The 18,745-nt window shown below is 37.1% G+C and overlaps 2 protein-coding genes across 6 annotated transcripts in view; both read right to left on the bottom strand.

The window, feature by feature from the left end:
* vps13a (vacuolar protein sorting 13 homolog A) overlaps window positions 1-15,723 on the bottom strand; it is a 46,011-nt gene extending 30,288 nt beyond the window's left edge. For all 5 annotated transcript variants that reach the window (XM_023344282.1, XM_023344279.1, XM_023344280.1 and 2 more), the window contains exons 1-27: window positions 15,547-15,723; window positions 13,859-13,902; window positions 13,729-13,771; window positions 13,560-13,655; window positions 12,269-12,370; window positions 11,519-11,628; window positions 11,364-11,423; window positions 11,213-11,272; window positions 10,877-10,957; window positions 10,624-10,681; window positions 9,851-9,978; window positions 9,603-9,709; window positions 9,341-9,512; window positions 9,000-9,062; window positions 6,989-7,121; window positions 6,733-6,827; window positions 5,974-6,116; window positions 5,652-5,853; window positions 4,445-4,559; window positions 3,296-3,432; window positions 3,079-3,211; window positions 2,050-2,167; window positions 1,654-1,792; window positions 1,414-1,525; window positions 1,011-1,186; window positions 523-679; window positions 346-425 (exon numbers count right to left, since the gene is read on the bottom strand). In XM_023344282.1, coding sequence (XP_023200050.1) covers window positions 346-425; window positions 523-679; window positions 1,011-1,186; window positions 1,414-1,525; window positions 1,654-1,792; window positions 2,050-2,167; window positions 3,079-3,211; window positions 3,296-3,432; window positions 4,445-4,559; window positions 5,652-5,853; window positions 5,974-6,116; window positions 6,733-6,827; window positions 6,989-7,121; window positions 9,000-9,062; window positions 9,341-9,512; window positions 9,603-9,709; window positions 9,851-9,978; window positions 10,624-10,681; window positions 10,877-10,957; window positions 11,213-11,272; window positions 11,364-11,423; window positions 11,519-11,628; window positions 12,269-12,370; window positions 13,560-13,655; window positions 13,729-13,771; window positions 13,859-13,902; window positions 15,547-15,646 — 2,964 coding nt within the window. In that variant the 5' untranslated portion in view covers window positions 15,647-15,723. The remainder of the gene's footprint in view (window positions 1-345; window positions 426-522; window positions 680-1,010; window positions 1,187-1,413; window positions 1,526-1,653; window positions 1,793-2,049; window positions 2,168-3,078; window positions 3,212-3,295; window positions 3,433-4,444; window positions 4,560-5,651; window positions 5,854-5,973; window positions 6,117-6,732; window positions 6,828-6,988; window positions 7,122-8,999; window positions 9,063-9,340; window positions 9,513-9,602; window positions 9,710-9,850; window positions 9,979-10,623; window positions 10,682-10,876; window positions 10,958-11,212; window positions 11,273-11,363; window positions 11,424-11,518; window positions 11,629-12,268; window positions 12,371-13,559; window positions 13,656-13,728; window positions 13,772-13,858; window positions 13,903-15,546) is intronic.
* A 727-nt stretch (window positions 15,724-16,450) lies between these two features.
* LOC102216553 (C2 calcium-dependent domain-containing protein 4C-like) lies at window positions 16,451-18,427 on the bottom strand. Its single transcript, XM_005795072.2, has one exon. The coding sequence runs from the start codon at window positions 18,425-18,427 to the stop codon at window positions 17,207-17,209; it is 1,221 nt and encodes a 406-aa protein (XP_005795129.1). The 3' UTR covers window positions 16,451-17,206.
* Between the last annotated feature and the right edge of the window lie 318 nt (window positions 18,428-18,745).

Below are 18,745 nucleotides of genomic sequence, written 5' to 3' on the forward strand. Positions count from 1 at the left end.
AAACTAAACTTCTCCAGTGTCATTTGTGACTATGACAAATACATTTATTTGGTAAATAGATTTTTAAATGTACTTGTTTTTATTCAGATGTTTAAATGCAGGATCCTTAATATTTGGTAAAATTAGCTTTTTAAGCTCTATGACTTTGGTAACATGTTTTGGTTTTCCCTTCACAAACTTCCTATTCAGCTTGCTGGAAATTCGCTTGACAGAAAAGTTTAGTCCAATTTAAATTCAGACACTAAAAAGAAAAGGTTGACTCTCTGTATACCATGTATGTAAACGTCTGGCTTCAACTGAATTTATTCTGAGCTGATCTGCTTTAATGTGAGTGGAACAAAGTACTTTGATATACTCCAAGGTGAGAAGGTCAACTTCTGAGTTGTCTAAAGTGGTGATCAGCTGAACTTGCTTGTCTTCAGAATCTACACAGAGGATTGAAACAAAGCATCATAAAAACACTATAATAACTAATATCTAGTTGTTAGTTTTGACATAAACTTGAATGAATCATTTACTGACCCATGTATTCGGGACACTTCAAGCAGATCTCGCGCAGGAAGGTGTTTGACGTCATGTCGAAGGTACGCAGCTTCAGCTCAGTGCCCAGACCCTCGATGTCCAGTTGGAGAACAACGATCTCCTGAGCTCCTGACAGACGACAGAGCTGAACAGACAACTGAAACATGGACGAACAAATGAGAGGACAAAGAAGACATGTGTTAGACAAATAACACCAACCTCTAAAAGGTGTCTTACAAAGCCAGGGCGACGTTCAAGAATAAATATTCACTACAAGCATGCAAAATTACTAGTACAGGAGAAAGTAACGGAAATTGTTTTTTTGCAGATTTACTATATAAGGCATTATCTAGCAGTTGACACTAAATACATTTAAGAATGTTCTAATTATGCACATGCATTTTACTTTTGTTGAATGTCAATTATTATAAAACTTCTCTGCAACAAAACCCTCAAATTACCTATTGGTTTTGCAAAATCGTTTTTACCTCATTGATCTCGAATCTCATTATAAAGTCAGTCATGTTCTTCTGAGGATCTTCTTTAATGAGATTTGTTCTTTTGCTTAAATCGGCGTAGCGTAGCGGCATGGGATTGTCCGGGAAGAACGCCTTCTCTCCGATCGGAGAGCTGGGGGCGTCATAGAACAAATCTTCCTGTGACCCTGTCAAATTTACAAAACAAAACTACACCAGTCAGCTACCTTATTTTTACTTTTCTTTTTTTACATAGTGTGGAACAGGTTCACCTTTATATACAGATAGTAATGTAAGCTGGAATTTCAGATTTTGTTTTTTTCATGCAAAATGAAATCTGAGCCTCAAGTGCTAGAGTAACTTGTTGCATCAGAGTATATTGTTAATTGTTCAGGATTCTCCTGCTGTGTCTCACCCAGAGAGGCGATGCTGATACTCTCACAGGACTCAAAAATGATCGAGGAACGCTGGTCGACTAAACTCAGGTGTTTTCTCGCAGTGAGCTGAGGAGTGAATGACTGCTTCGGCTGAGGAAGCATACGCATAAAATAAAATCAATTAGGCTCATCTCAATGACAGGCTAGTTATTAAAAAATGACAGCAATGACTTTCCCAAAAGAGTTAGTATTCCCCAAGTTAGCTGATTTTCTCCTACCCTTATAGAAGTAGTGGTGCTACGGGCTGCAGGTCTGCTCTCAGGCAGTGGGATGCTGTCCACCAGCTCCAGAACATTTCGGAGTTTGTTGTCAGAAATTCGAAGAGACAACAGTGGGAGTTCACCAAACATTTTATACCTAAAACACCAGAATTGTAACAAAATTACACAACCTGCAGCCAGACTGACAGTGTGGTTGACAAACTTTAGCCTTCAGTAAAACATCATAACTCAAAACATATTTGGCAATACATAAAATATATTTTATTTTCCTGCAATCTGGTAATTCTGCACTGTTTCCTGCTGCTTGGTTTAAATATAATCTTATCATCTGTGAGTACACAAAAAACAACAGCTCATCTCTTTAGTGTATAGTGAAGACAACCGTACACTTACTTTGCCATACGTGTGTCGCTCACAACCATGGCCCTGCTGACAACCACTTTCATATCCACAGGCTCCAGGATGTGGAGTGGAGACCGTTTCTGTTTGCGAGCTCTTTTCCAGTCACCGTCTGCAGATAATCACAGCCTCTTTATTTTTCTCCTGATTCAACACAGATGCTATATATAGTAAGCTGTTCTGTTTTTTAGAGTAAGAGAAAGAGCTGATATTCTTCGATTAAGAAGAGTGACTGTGTGTTTCCACATCATGGCTTTCCATGTTTTTCAGAATTAAAAATATTTTTAAGCAGTGGTGTAACATACACCCCTTATGATTTTAAAGTCACTGTTTTGAACATTTCTGGTGTGTTTTATAAACGATAAAAACATCTACATATGTCTTTTTACTCTATTAAATATTTAAAAACATTATTTTTTTTCAATTCTGTGACCATAAGTAGATTTTACAAATATATTACACCAGAAAAAAGCAATACAATGCGTCTTGAGGGACCAGTGTTAATAAAGATAGACAACACAGTGAACATACTTTACAATAATGCACTACAGCACTTCAGTTTGACATTTACAAACAGTAAACCCTCAAACTACCTGGTCTTTTATCAGACACAGTGCAGGTGTACAGCTGCATGTCTGCAGAAACAAACACTCACATGGCATTTGGGGCTGGTTGAATGCTACAGGCAGCTGGGTTTGGACTTATTATCTGTATCTTTTCATCCTTTCCAAATAGTCAAGTTAGTGTATGTAACCTCATTTAAGCCAAGATAGTGGCGGAGCACAGAAACAGATGGGGGAGGGGCAGTGCTTCATAGACCTGGAGCAGATTCTGAATTCACTGGCACATTCTCTGATATCTTATGAAAAAGGACTTTCAAATGTAGGAACTTTTAAAGGGTAAATGTAAAACGTTTTGAAATGGTAACTTATTAAAATGTTGTTATATCTTGATATCTGTGACTGGAAGATGACGAATGGTGACTAAACAAATGAAGGATTTACTTGTTTCTGCTCTGAGTACCTGGTTTGCTGTAAAGCAGCTGCAGGCTGCTGAGCTGAACGTCGAAGTTGTCGTATGCTCTGGACATGATGTCTTCAATCTTGCTGGAACCCACTGACAGCTGCGGCAGATCCTTCTTGCTTGAACTGGACATCTAAAAGCCATTGAAGAGGAAGTTCAAATCTGCTCTTTGAGTCACATTTACTCATCTTTAAAGTTTTTTTAGACATCTTCTGACCTTGAAATGGCCAAGATCCAAAAGCACAATGTTCTGGGTTCCGTCGTAAAAGCCGGTCTGTGGAATGATGACGTAGGAGGCCATCAAGTTCACCTTCAGGTCAAGAACTTTCTGAGTTTCGATCACGTACAATAAACCTAAAGAATGAAACAATCAATTCATTACTCACTGCTCAAAACTTAGAGTTAATAATGTAAAGGTAGTTTTGATTTATACTGCTTTCTTTATTGCTAAAAAAATTATGGATAACTAGAAGGAAGGAAAGATGGATTTTATTAAAAATGACAGAACAACTTTAGCATTCAGTGTCCTATACTTGGAAATGTTTACATGACTCCATACATTGAGGTTTTGTTTTACTCTTACTTAAGAGAAATGGAAAAGAACGAACAATATATTTGTTTATTTGGTTAGTTAAGCTAACTGAGTTAAACTCAGTTTAACCCATTTAGTTTAACAATAACTAAATTAACTAGTTAATGTTAAACTAACTCAGTTAAGACAGTTATTTTTTGTTTTTGGGCATGTGCACTGACTGATGGCACCTTTTGAATTTCGTTGTTCTTGTGACAATGACAATAAAGATTTATCTTATCTTATCTTAGTGTACATCATCTTACACCCCCAAGTCAAGGGGGTGTAAGATGATGTACAGTTTTATGGAAGGAAAAAAGAACAAACTTAAGGAAGGAAAGGAATGTAAGATGGAAGGAAAGAAAGAAGGACAGAAGGCTTGACTGATGGATGCAAGTGTTAAAATAGGAAATGAATGACATTTATTGAATAAAATAGGGTTGAAGGTAGAAAAGAAAAAACTGAAAGACTGAGCAAGGAAGTAAAGAAAGCAGGATTGAAGGATGAATCAGAGTAATGAAGTGATGACTAAATGAAGAAATGAAGAACATAAAGACTGAAGAAACGATTGGATGAAAAAAGGAAAAAATTATTTGCAACAGCCAGAAGATAACATTGTAAAAAAAAAAAAAAAACAGGAATCATATCATCTGAATGCTGAGTTTGTTCAATGAGTAGACATGCTTAGTGTCTGCAGACACCACAAACTCAAAATTCAGCTGAAAGAAAAGAATGTAAACATGCAGCCATCAGAGAGCTGGGATCAGGATATTTGTGAATATATGTGCGACTCACCAGTGGATGTGCGGTCTCTGAATTGCTCCAGTTTCATCAGGGTGGCGTTGGTGAGCTCATCCAGTTGCAGGTCATCTGGAGGCCTGAAGAACTCTGACATGTTGTTCACCGTTATCTACACAAAAAGATCAAAAACACTTAACAGACTTCTTACACTACTGTACGAAGGTTTGAATACATCTTGAACTGCTCCACATGTTCTCACAATAAAGTGACTGGCTTCAATGTCGAGTATTTAGGATTTTCTGTGATACATCAGCACAAGGCAACAAATAATCTGAAAGTGGAGGGCAAAGGATCCGTGGCTAATGAAAATGGCTTAGAAATAAAAATCTGAAGTGCGGCAAACACCTGCATTTGGACCTTTTTACTCTTTAAATTAATAAATAAAATATAGTGAAACCAACTCCTTTAGAAATGACAGCACCACTGCACAATCAAATTTCTTCAATACAGTTGCTCTGTGAAAGTAACAAAGAGCCTTTTGACACAATTTGTGAACAACCAGCATCCTGAAGACTAAGGAACACAGCAGACAGATCAGAAGCAAAGCGCTATGCTCAATCTTATTTCTCTAGGAAAAAAAAGCCATAATGCAAAAAGTTGTGCCAGGCAGAAAACCAACACAGTGCATCTTCCTGAACAGGATCATGATGTGGGGATGTTTTTCTTCAACAGAAACAAACAAGCTGGTCAATATCAAAATTATGAGGGTAACTAAATACAGGGAAGTTCCTAAAGAAGTATTGAGGAAGAAAACAAGACTGGCTTTGCACGTAGATGGATAGATGGCACCTGTGAACAAAAATTTTGAAGTCCTACCACATATCCTCAATTTGATTTATTTCAAAGCTTTAAAAAAATCAAATTGAGGATATGTGGTAGGACTTCAAAATTTTTGTTCACAGGTGCCATCTATCCATCTACGTGCAAAGCCGGTAGAAACATACTCAAAAACACTTGCAACTGCAATTGCAGCAATAGGTGAACAAGTGTTTAGTCAGGAGTAACCATTGTTATGATTCCACGTCATAATTCTGCATCGCTTTTTGCTGGTGTGTCACAAAGAACACTAATATTAATTCACTTTTCTGGATAAGACGCAACAGCATGGGAAAAACCTTAGTTGACGGCAACGATGTTGCGCACACACACACGCACACACACCCCGACACACTACACCAGCAGTCTGGAAAGCTTCACTCACTGCATCATAGATGATCTCCAGTGGTTGTGACTCAACGTGGAGCCTCTGGTTGGCACTGTCATCCAGCGGGTTGGTCTCAAACAGGATGCAAAACAGCGGGGTTCCTGCTCCTGTGGCCGCCTTTCTCGATGAAAGGAGGGTCGGTGCCGGACGCTTAGTGGCCAGACCAGTGACCTCAAACAAACTAAGCTGGGCTGTGACTCTAATAAAAAGGTCCAACAGAGAAACGATCTGATCAGGCTTTCAGATAAATTAAAATCACAGAAATATAATTTGAAGTGGAACGAGTACAAATTAGAACAAAATAAAAGCCTTGACTTACTTAATGGCTTGTGCTCCGGGTCTCTGTGTGAGTGTGGACTTGAGCTCCCCCACAGTCAGTTTGATGATTTCGTTTTTGTCCTTCTGGTCTTTGATGGACACAGACAGTTTTTCCATGTGGAAATTTACCTTCATTGCTTCAAACTAAAAGCAATGACATAGCAGTTAATATTTTTTATCAAGGATGCACACGTTACTGTCAGAGTCTGCAGCTGCTGTTTTAACTGCAGTCGCTTGATTGATATTTGACTCAAATGACTGTGCTAATATTAAAAAAAAAATCACTTTTTATTACATTGGAAAGAAATCACCAAAATAGTTTTTTTTTAGTTTAAAAGAGCGTTTCTTCTCTGTTGCTGATGTTAATAGTAAAAATATTACATTCGACAATAACCAAGTGACATTGAGACTTAATAAAGATTGTACAAAAACTAATGTTTACTCTAAAAGGTGAATAGAAAATAAAGCATAATCACATGTCACTGGTTGAATGTCCCATTGTAATATTCATTTTTAGAGCTTTAAATGTAATTTGAGAGACTTTAGATGTTACATGCTGAGTCTGTCTTCATCTTAACATACACAGATGCTTATAAAATAATTTTACAACTATTTGAATTTTCCTTCAAATGAAGATGGATTTGACAACTGTTTTAAAGGTCTGCGAACACACTTAGCTCTCCAAGGTAGTTTTGATATTCTTCTGAAAAAACCCAACCATCATAAACGAGGGAGGTGATTTCAGAGGGAAGTGACTCACGTTCTTTGGCAGGTTGGGGTTAGCTGCAGTTTCACTGTATCCGATGGCAGTGTAAAGTTTGGCTTTCTCATCCACAGTAAACAACCCATCAAATGCTGACACAAAGAAAATGAGAGAGACAAAATGTAAAAAGGCAGTGGCATTAAAAACAAAGTCCTTACTGACAAAATTATATATGTGACACTCTTGCTAGGCTTCTAACTTCAACTTCTGCTCCCCTCCACTGTCCTACTCAATGTTTGGATTAGAATCTTACTTCCAGTTTTGACCTCCTTGGTCTGTGCCTCAGCCTCTCCTCCCCAGTTCCACATCCAGCCAAACCAACCCTGAGACTCCTCCTCCTCCATCTGTTTCCCTGGACGATAAATACGCAGTCCTGCTTTGCTCGCCTGGGGAAGAAGCATAATAAAACTCTGAAACAAAACCAAATTTACACCATGCTCCAAATTATTATGAAAGTGATATTTTCTCAGATTTTCTTAAATGGTCAATGCAAATGATGGTCGATATAACTTCCAAGTTATGAACTATTACAGTATAAATCAAATTTTACTGAACAAAGCTCCCCATGAGAACAGTATTTTTTCAAAAATAAAAAACTCAAAATGCACTGTTCCAAATTATTATGCACAGCAGATTTTCTAAACATCTTATGGATTATAAAGAACTGCAAACAGTCATTCTTTGAATGTGCAGCATTAAGTGGTCACATGTACTAAAATCAAAAGCTATTTCAGTCAAAAACATCTTAACAGACAGAGTTTCATGTTAACATAGAACCTTCTTTGATATCACCTGCACAATTCTTGTATCCATTGAACTTGTGAGTTTGTGGAAAGTTTCTGCTTGAATTTCTTTGCAGGATGTCAGAATATCTTCCCAGAGCTGCTGTTTTGATATCAACTGTATTCCACCTTCAGATCTTCTGCTTGAGGAAACTCCAAAGGTTCTCAATAGGGTTGAGGTCAGAGGTCAGAGGAGGATGGTGACCACACCATGAGTTTCTCCCCTTTTTGCCCATAGCCAATGACACAGTGGTATTTCTTGCAGCATGAGATGGTGCGTTGTCTTGCATGAAGATGATTTTGCTACTGAAGGTACGGCTCTTCTTTTTGTACCATGAAAGAAAGTGATCAGTCAGAAAGTCCATATACTTTGCTGAGGTCATTTTCACACCTTCAGGGACTCTGAAGGGGCCGACCAATGATTCTTTCTCCATGATTTCAGCCCAAAAAATGACTCCACCACCTCCTTGCTGACGCCACGCCGTGTTAGGATGTGGTGGCCATCCACCACCAATCCACTACTGCGTCCATCTGGACCATCCGGGTTGCACAGCAGTCATCAGTGAACAAATCTGTTTGAAAATTAATCTTCATGTACGGCTGGGTCCACTGCGACCGTTTCTGCTTGTGAGCTCTGGTTAGGGGTGGCTAATAGTAGGTTCATGCACTGCAAACCTCTGGAGGATCCTCCACCTTGAGGTTCCAGAGGCACCAGCAGCATCAAATAACTGTTTGCTGCTTTGTAAGGGCATTTTAACAGCTGCTCTCTTAATCCGATGAATTCGTCTAACAGAAACCTTCCTCATTCTTCCTTTATCTGTACAAACCCATCTTTGTTCTGAATCAGCCACAAATCTCCTCACAGTACGATAACGCTTCAGTTTTCATGAAATATCTCATGTTTTCATACCTTGTCATATGGTACTACACTATCTGATGATTTTCATCAGCAGAGATCCTTTCTCTTTCCCATATTGCTTGAAACCTGTGGCCTGCTTAATAATGTGAAACATCCTTCTTAAGTAGATTTCCTTCAATTGAGCTCACCAGACAAACTAATCAACCCATTAATAATTAATTAACTAATTAACCCATTAATTCATTAATTATAGTGATTCAAAGAGCCCTGACACACAATACCATCAATAAATTTAATAGCACAATAAAAAATGTAATCTTTATGACACTTTAATCCAATTTGCATAATAATTTGGAACACTGTGTATCGTCTATGTAACATTGCTCTTCAGTAGGAGCAAACAGAGCCAATTTCTAAGCAACTAGATTAATTTAATTGTAGTTCTTTCTTGTACTATAGTTCATCGTGACCTTTTTAGCTATAGAAAGGCTCTAGCTTTAGGCTCAGTCTAAGGAAGTTTGATAAAGCAGATGATCACAGCTGCAATGAATTAATGGAAATTCCTGCATAGATACATTGTACCTGTCAGAAAATGAAAAATATAAAACACCCCAGGTTTTTACCTCCACTTCAGCTTGTTGTCTCGCCAACGTGATGTTGAAAATATCTAAAGATTTCTGTGTAGCCTGGGAATAAAGAAAATCATCATAATTAAAACTCTTTTTATCTAATTATTTCAATAAATGAGCATTAATTAAATGTTCTTTATTAAATAAATTGTGATAAACTAAGCAAAAACTCAGCATAAAAAAAATAATAATGTATGAGCATCAACTTTACATCAAAATCAAAAAATTATTTAGCTGTGCATTTTATTCTCCAAAGACAAAACTTGAACTTTTCCTCAAAAAATCCCCAAATAGAAGTTAAAAACTAATTTAAACGCAGTTCATCCCTGTCCCACCTCCAACTTTTCGAGCAGCTCCACACTGGGCTTTTTGCTGGTGATCTTCTTCTTGTAGAGCCCTCTGTAACACTTCACTGTTTCCCGGTGGCATCGGATGTGTTGCCATGACCACATGTGGAGATGAGGCTTCACGTCCACCTCCAAGATGCCTGTGATCACATATTTCCACCTGAAATCCAGGAACATAAAAGCATTTGTGTCAGTAAAAGTAGGTGTGCAGCAGGCAGTGGTGGTAAAAAGCACTCAGATGTATTCTGACCATATGCGAGCATTTCTGTGAACGTGGACCTGGGGTCTGTACTTCCTGTATGGCAGATTTCGTGACATCATATCCACTGAGCCCAGCAGCTCCAAAATGCTAATGTACTGGAAAGACAGGAAGTCGGTGATTACAAAGCAGCAGAGCGCGCTCTTATCATCCAATGTTGTTTACCTTAAACGTCTTTATTTGCCTTAGGATTTTCCAGTCAAATTCCACAGACCTTGCCTGAATAGAGACACACTAACCTGAGGTTTGTTGAGTTCAATAGCCACTTCGCTGAGGTTGACCATCAGGTCCACTTTAGGAGAAGAGAAATCCACATCTGATCTTGGATTCATTCGCAGTTTTGCATTTGCGGATATAGGACGAAAGACTGGAAACAAGCAAAAGGAAACAATTTTTTATATTTTTTTAGCACAGTTGATTTTGTATAAATAAAGGCCATGGATTTCTAACCATATGGAGCAGATTCCCTCTTATTCTCTTGTACAAGAATAATCAATTTATAAAATTCACACTAGTGGTTGCAAGGGAAAATTACAAAAATAATGTTTATGATATATATATATATACGTAAATATATATATATATTCCTTTATTTAACCAGGTAAACCCCGTTGAGATCTAGATCTCATTTTCAAGAGGGACCTGGGCAAAAAAATTTGCAATACATAGCAACCTGGTTACAAGATAAATGATATATGATATTTGGTGATAATCTCTGGATATAGTGGTAGTGATTAAATGGTTGTTATATACACATACAGTGCTTTAAAAAAGTGTTTATTTGTCTTAAAAGTTTTTACATTTTGGTACATTATTACCACAAATTTTAAAAAAGTATACTTGGTTACAGTTCTGTACTGGTTTATCACATAAAATCTGAGCACAGTACATTTTGTCATATGTGGTGCATATCACATGCAGACTGAAGAAATAATCTCAAAAGATAACTTTCCTAGGTTTCATCAGATGAACTGTAAATATATTACAAAACAAGAGGCAGTGGCTCACTTACTGAAGTCATGGCTGACAGGAACAGAGGGTTTGATCTCCATGCTGTTCTGAAGACATCGCTATAAAATTGGAAAACAACATCTCTATTAATGTGACTTTTTATTCTGTTTTGCATCATACTTTCACACCAGTCTTTTCCTAAAGATCAAAAAAAGGTTTTCATATCATTTGCAAAAGACATTTCAATTGTGCAAAGTCCAAATAAAAAAAAACTAAGGTAAATTTGAGCAGGTAAAGCCAATCTAGTGACTCACCAGGGCTTCATCTGGACTGTGATTAGAGAAGAGAACCGAGTTGACATTCCAGTAGGCAAACAAGTTGTTCAGCTGAACCAACTGATGACAAGCAAAATACAAACAACTTAGTCATGAGGAGCGACGAAGCTGTTCACTGATGATGATGCATAGAGTTGACATCTAGAGCTTTGGTCCAGATCCCAGAGCCAATAAAAAATAAAAATGTTTCTGAGAACTAAACTGACTGGTTGAATTTATAGGGGTTAACAGATAGTACGCAGCACAACACAAGAAACACTGCCTAGAAATATACGATTTAAAAGTGATGGAAAAAAGTTTAGTAAAATTTCTTACCTTGAAGAAAAGCTTGGAGTGTTCATCTAGCAAACTGGGTTTCCAGTAATTATCAGCTGTCTGTAAAAGCATATATTATATTATATTATATTATATTATATTATATTATATTATATTATATTATATTATAACAAAAAATATAACAAATTACTTGAAGGCTGAGGTTTTTAAGCGACACTCCAAATGACAGGGGACAGTTTGGATTAGTGATCTGAGGAGACAAACACACACATTGGTATTAACATCCCTGCAAGGTATTGTAGAGAATTAAAGTTATTTTTACTGATATTTAGCTGAAATACTCACATCATCCTCATAGCGAACATGGATGTTAGAGATCTTGACCTGTAGGTTTTTGATCACTTGTGTGACAAGCTTTTCCACAAAGGTGTCCTGTTTTTCTAGCTTTGTGTTCTCTGTGAAAACCCAAACAATTTTTTGAGTATTTGTTCTGAATATTTTTTTTCTGTCGGGTTTTACCTTCAACCTGACAGGTAAAAAAAAAAAATGATGACGTCAAAAACCTCTTCATTGGAACAGGCCAGTTACCAATCTCAAAGTTTCCCATGGTTTTATAAAATTATTGCTTCAAATCGGCTACAAATTGTATGTAGGTACAAAAGAATTTATTAATTATTATATTCTGCTTTTATAATGTTTAACACAACATCCCAACTTCATTGGAACTGGGTTTGTATATATTTGCAGTCAGAGATTTGCTTTCTGAGATTTGTTACAATAGCTGTAAATTACTATTATGATCTATAGCATCTGCAAAAACACATGACAAATGCTGCTTAAGCAACATGTAGCCTACATTTCTAATTAAAAGCAGTAGCATTTAGGATATAAGCAGCTGCATGCTGCTGAAATATGTCATCATATCTGGTCAATCAGTAATGCCTGCTTGATAAATTAGTTTCTAATTTATCCTTCACATCTGATGGCTTAGCTCAGGATGTTCCTGAAACTGTTAAAAATGTCTTTATTTGAAGATAAATATTGTTGGACAGAAACACACACATCTCTCTTTAATAGTCAAAGTTGAACTCTGACCTTGTTCTGCAGCCTTGAGTTTTGTCTCCTCTATTCGATCAAGATCCCTCTGACGAGCCTCCTGTAGCTGCTTCTCCTCCTTTTCTGCATCATACTTTATACCTGGAATCAAATGACATGCCACAAAAATATTATATTAAATATAAACAGAGGGAAACAAGTGTTATCTTACATGTCACCAAAACTGGGATTAATTAGGAGGTGTATACTGGGCACAAGTAGGCAATATGCCTGTTGAAATACTTCAGTTTACTAAAACATAAACTGGCTGTAGAATGTATTAATATGAACAGATAATGAGTGGCATATTATTATCAAGGTTTACATATTTTTAGATGGTTTAACTATTATTGATCTCTTATTACAGCAAGAAATCGACACAGCATTTAGTAGAATTCTCTGTTATAAGGCTGCTCCTAAAAACAGAAGAAAAAAAATAAATCAAGTATCTCAAATCTGCCATTTGAGATACTCGATTATGAAAATGATGCAACTTTTTCACAGTTTGACAAAGACAATACCGAAATTATTGATAGAGGAAATTATATTTAAAAGAGGGATATAATAATTTATTTAAAAATCTCTTTTTTTTAAAGGAGGATAAATAAGTTAGACATCTTGGATTAAGTTTTGGAAGTGACATGAGCTTCAATTGACACATACATTAAATATTGACACATGCACAATATTACTAATGTTGAGAGCATGCTTTGCAAAGGCAAGGCAAGACAAATGTATTTTCACAGAACTAGTCATGCATACAGTAATTTAAAGTAATTTACAAGAAATGAAGGCAAAGAAACAAAAGAATCACTTATTGTGTCATTTAACCTGGATCAATGCATTGCTGTCTTAAGATATCTGTCGACTCTACGGCTGAATTTCAACACAAGGAGAGAGAGCATTACTCCAACAATTAAATCCTTCCACTAGCTTCCTGTATCTTGAAGTGATTTAAATATTTTATGACTTGTTTTCAAATGTCTTCATGTCTGCTGCTTACTTATAACACTTTTAAAATTCACTTTTTACTTTTTTTTTTTAAATAGTTTTTTTATTTCTCTGCTTTTTCCCCTTCTGTAATATACATATTTGGTTCATAAAGGACTTCTCTGTTAACTGTTGCTGATTGCACCTTATATTTGCTGAATTTTGTTTATTTTTGCCTTTGAAAAACTACTAATGAAAAGATGTTTTACTACCACTAATAATAATATTTTTGATCAAAATGTAAAGCATTATGTTATGCCTTAACTGTGTTTTGATGCCAGTACTTAGACAGCGATCTTACTTGCTGTGGGGACGATTAGCAGATAGACTCCATCTAGCGTGGCCTCCACTGACTGGTTGTAGATGTCCGTCCATGGAATTTTTAACTCGAGACGTCCTTTCAACAAAAAACACCAAATAAGAAAATGCTCATCTAAAAAAACAGCATCGCACAGAGGTAGTAAATTTACCTATGTGACCAGCTCTCACTTTAAAAGGGAGATCAAGTTGACTCTGCAAAAAGAAATAGAAAAGTCCAATTATACTCAAAGAAATCATCAGCTTCAGAGCGCAACACTCGGCAAGTTATATTTAGCTCACCAAGGCATTTTCCTTTATTTCAAGATTTTTCAGCACAGCATCACCTATAATGACAGAAATATTTTACATACAGACACAACAAACTACTGTTTGATATTAGGCTCACATATGTAGCATTTAATCACTGTTCACTGCTCTCGTCCAATACTAACTGCGGAGCACAACCCCTCACAAAACACATGCCTTTAAAAACAGATATTTGCATCCACTGAATAAGAATACATAAATATTATTAACCGTCTGGCATGAAATCAGCCTCACATTTTATTATTAATAAGATTATTTACTGAATGCCAAAATAACAACAATATTTCTACTTTCTTGAAAATTGTCTACACTTAATTAGTATTTGGTAAAATTTCCTTTAATATGATTTTGTGTCAAACGTTTTTTTATATTTTTTTTTTTATTCGTTCACAAGTTTCTCACATCATTTAACTTTCTGGCAGATATCTTAAAATGTTGCGTAGATATTTACACATAATATCTCTGCTGATGATGCCATCTAGTTTAGGAATTGCACTTACAAAGCATGATACTGTCATCCCCATATGTCAAAGTTGGAAAGGTGCTTTCAGTCTTTCTACATTCATTATAACAGAGGCCCACAACTCCTCAGTGCCACTGTCCTCCAGCACACCTGGATTAAATGATCTGGCTTTACAAAACTTAATGACATACCAAGGATGTAATTCAGGTGTAGCTAATGGTGTTTATAGTCAGATGTAATTGTTTGAACAGCTAGATGAAGCACAGTCATTCAGCTGGAGACCCACAATTTTACAGTTCTTGCATAAATTCTTTTGATTTTTTACACAATGTCTCACAAGAACAAAGTGTTTAAGATACATCCACAGATGTGCCTCAAAGGTTCCGATTTAATCTGCAATGACAAGCTTTCAAACTAATGACAACATCACCTGGGCTTTTCAAGTGGGTTAAAGGCACAGTAACTTTAGAGTAGGTAAATTTCCGACGTTCAAAAAAAGAATTTTAAAAATCTCTTTCACTATTTTAACATTTAGCAGGTAAAAGTACTTCTAGTTACTGAATTTTACCTCACATAAACAGGAAAGGTTTAGCCTGATTTCAGGTCAGATAATGGAAAAACAATTATATCTGTTTACAAAGCTTATCTAAATATCTTGTTTCATCTCTACATGCAGTCTGCAATAGAGGAATGTAGATGACAATGTAGACTGCCAACTTGGAAAGTAGAAAATATTCAAAAATAATTAAAAACGACAATGTACCGATAAATCAACTGCAAATACATATTCTAACCGTCATGTGTCCGACACATAGAAGTGTTACCGACAGGTTCTTGGTAACACTATGAAAATACTCGGAATAAACCTGAGGCAAGTCTTAACCTGGTTCCAAAAACAGGGCGGAACCATGAACTGATCCGTTCCCAGAAACTTTAAAGACCAAAGGTAAATATAACCCCAATTAAATAAAACAACAAGAGACAATGTCTGCAGTAAAAACATACAGGTGCATTTTCTTTCATCAAAATCACCCAGCGGTTCTAATAAACTAATGAGAGACATTTAGAGAAGTGAAAGTGACACTGACAGCTGGGAGAGTCTTCCTGCACACAGGACTGGTGTGGCGAACGTTCATTAGCATGTAGCATGCTAGCATGGAAAGGTGTTCTGATGAAAGACGAGCACAAGTTCGGTTACCTCCCCATATGCCAAGCTTCAGCTGCGAGCTGTCCAGGTTCACAACGTAGTCCCCTAAAAAACGGTTGAGGACGTCAACGACCACACTTTCAAAGACCATTTTGACGCTGTTTTCATCTGTGTTTCATCATGTTTACATGTAGTGCACTTCTTAAAGCTGACTCAACGTCAGTTTCAGACGTCCATCAAGGATGTGGTTACGTCACGCCGTAACTGCCGACGGAGAACATTTTATGGCAGGTTATTGTAGCATATAATTAAAGACACCCAATTTTGATGACTTGAGGCTATCGAAAGGGTTTTAATTGTTCATATAACCGAAAAATCGATGCTATGATTCATACTATATGATTTGCACTTTCTCATGTCAGGAATACTTTTTTGTTCCATTTATTGCAAAAAATATGATCTACAAGAAGCTAGAGATTCTTGTAGATCAAGAATTATATGGTAAAATATATTGCCATACACTCACAAATCTTAATGATTGAAATATAGAGGGGAAGAAGTAACGTGAAAAAAGACTTACAACATTAACATCTTACTCCTTATCTTTATTAATAATATAAAACAAAGCAAACATCAGTCATACATTTTCTGCAACCAAGCTATACAAACCGAGATGTACAATCAGATGAATGTTTTCCTCTATAAAAATCTAGAAGAAAATATTTTTTTTTAAAAGCCTAATTTTTTTTATTGTCTTATATAAAAAAAAATTCCTCTTTATTCTAGTCTTACATTTTTATAAAAGTTTTGAATCCTGGTTTGAGCAGCATCTTGATATAATTGCTTATGTTTTTTTTATGTATGAAACAACCAATAAAGAAATACCCATAAAGATTTCAGAAATTTTGTTGGAATCTGAGCAGAATCTAACAAACACTTACACCTTGCTTTATAAGATTTCACTTCTACAGATTCAGCAATGAACATTTTGTTTGTATTTTAATTAAAAAATGCAGAAACAAAGAACATCTATTTAACATTGCTGATGGAATAAAAGACTCTATTAATCAAGTTAACCTTCTTATGACCAAAGTTATATAAAGGCCAGCTGGATTTATTGTGATTTTGCAGTGATTCACCTATTGAGCTTCTTTCTCCAACACAGCTTCAACTGTCAGTGTCTGGTAGTTGTTCTGTTTTACTGTCTGTTTTGACAGATTAAATAGCAAAACAAAAAAACTCATGCCAAATCCTGTCAGCAGTGATAATAAGTAAGTTTATACTTGAGAAGAGTAGTGATGCTCTGAAGAACCATTTGACGACTGTACTACATCGAATGTGTTATATAATGTTGAATTACTCACGTTTACACATTTACTAAAGAAATTAGGAAAAAAACAACATAACATCACCAAGATAGCAAAACAAGTTCAGTGAGTTAACATTTTTGTTGTTTTCACCTAAAATACAACTGTGTCACATTGTGCTTACATCAGTTTGTTTATAAAAAATCCTCTATTTAATTATTGTCCAAGTAGCTTCCTTTTTTAGGTTACTGTCCCCATTCCTACATTCACTTCGATACCGTCTACCTGAGATGCTAATACAACTAAGAGTGGCTAAAAGTGAATAATGGTGACAAAGTGCAATCACAGTGTGATCATAGAAAAAAATATTGTTTTTACTAAACTTATAAGTTTCAGATCCACTCTTACACCCGATCCTCAGAGGACACCAGCTTGGATAGAGGTTTACAGATCATCCCGATCACTGTTCCCCGCCTCAGAGCTCCCGCTGCAGTTTTATCCACCACTTTTACCTGGAGCTGCAGCTCCATCAGATCCTTGTGGCTCAGCTCTGTGAAGTAGAAATCTTCATTGAACACGGGTCGACGGCAGTTCCTGATGGTGGCGCTCTCCTGGCGCTGCAGCTTCCCCGGCATCAGGCACAAACTCACAGCACAGTTCAGAGTTTGTCGTTCACTTCCATCCAGCAAGCCCTCCACAGACACCACACACACTCTGACAGTGAAAAAGATTGAGGAAGCACCATTGGAGAATGTGCTGTGCTCAGTGGAGAGGCGAACTCGACCATGGCCCTGCAAAGGAAGGATGTGTTCATGCTGAAGTCTCTCCTGGCAGTGGAGCAGGTCCACTTGATGGAGAACAGGTGGGGACAGGGTGGGTGGATTTTTAGCACTGGTTAGCTGTCTGCAGGAAGAAGTTGGTAAACTTAAACCTAATTTCTTTGGTTTCTTGCTTTTCTCCATGCTATCAATCAGCGAAGGGCAGGATACGGTTTCTTTAAGACACCGGCTTCTGGATGGGACGCTTCTGAGTGATTTGGCACTGGAAGGCGTTTCAGCTTCCACGCTTGCTGCTTCTGAGAAGCTTTTGGATACAAAGAGTGGGAAAAACCCCGAAAAAGTTTTTTTCAATGGGGCTGTCTCCTTTACTTGACTGGGTTTTGTGGCAGAGATGCGCCTTTCGAACACATATACAGGCCGTTTTGAATGGAACAAAGACTCTTTCCTTCTAGTGTTGGGACTCTCATAAATCCCAGCCAGACCGTAACACTCTGCAGAGAATGGCAAAGGTTTCCTTGGAGCCTTCTGAGGCACTAAAGGATCTTCACTCTTTTCCTTCATATCCTTCATTTTAGCTTGGAAAGACGGCCTGCTCTTTTGTGTCTGCTGATGGCTGTCCTGCTGAAGTTGGGGCATCTCAGTTTCTAGCATCGGCTGTCTCTTGAAAAGCCGTGGAGGTAGGCAGAACTCAGGAATGTTGTCTGGAGTAATGATGTTCGTGTGAATTTTCTGTGAGAGGCTGGCCTTTGTGGAGAAAAAAGCATTTTCATTGTTTTTTCCAATGTAACGATTCAGTTCCAGAGGAATGCTCTCCATGTTCTCTCTGAGCTTCCCAAGGACCCACATAACTGACTGCCGGCTTCTCACTCAAACGACTACCTATAAAACAAACAAAAAGTATGTTATTTAGGCAACATCACAGAAATCTTTGTTCATATGTTTTCCAATAAATCCAATAAATATTATTCTCCCACCTGTGATGTTGAGATGTGCCCTTCGCTGAGATCTGAATGCTCTGACGCATGGGATAGGTTTTAAAGGTTAGTATGAGTTAGTGAGTCACTGGTCTCCCTGCCCCCGCATGGATTAGAAAATGTTGTGCAGGCATACACCCCCAAATACGCTTCGCAGGGTCTGTCTGTGTGTGAATCTGGGTGGGTGTCA

This window comes from Xiphophorus maculatus, chromosome 12, assembly GCF_002775205.1.
Source record: "Xiphophorus maculatus strain JP 163 A chromosome 12, X_maculatus-5.0-male, whole genome shotgun sequence".
Taxonomy (NCBI): Eukaryota; Metazoa; Chordata; class Actinopteri; order Cyprinodontiformes; family Poeciliidae; genus Xiphophorus; species Xiphophorus maculatus.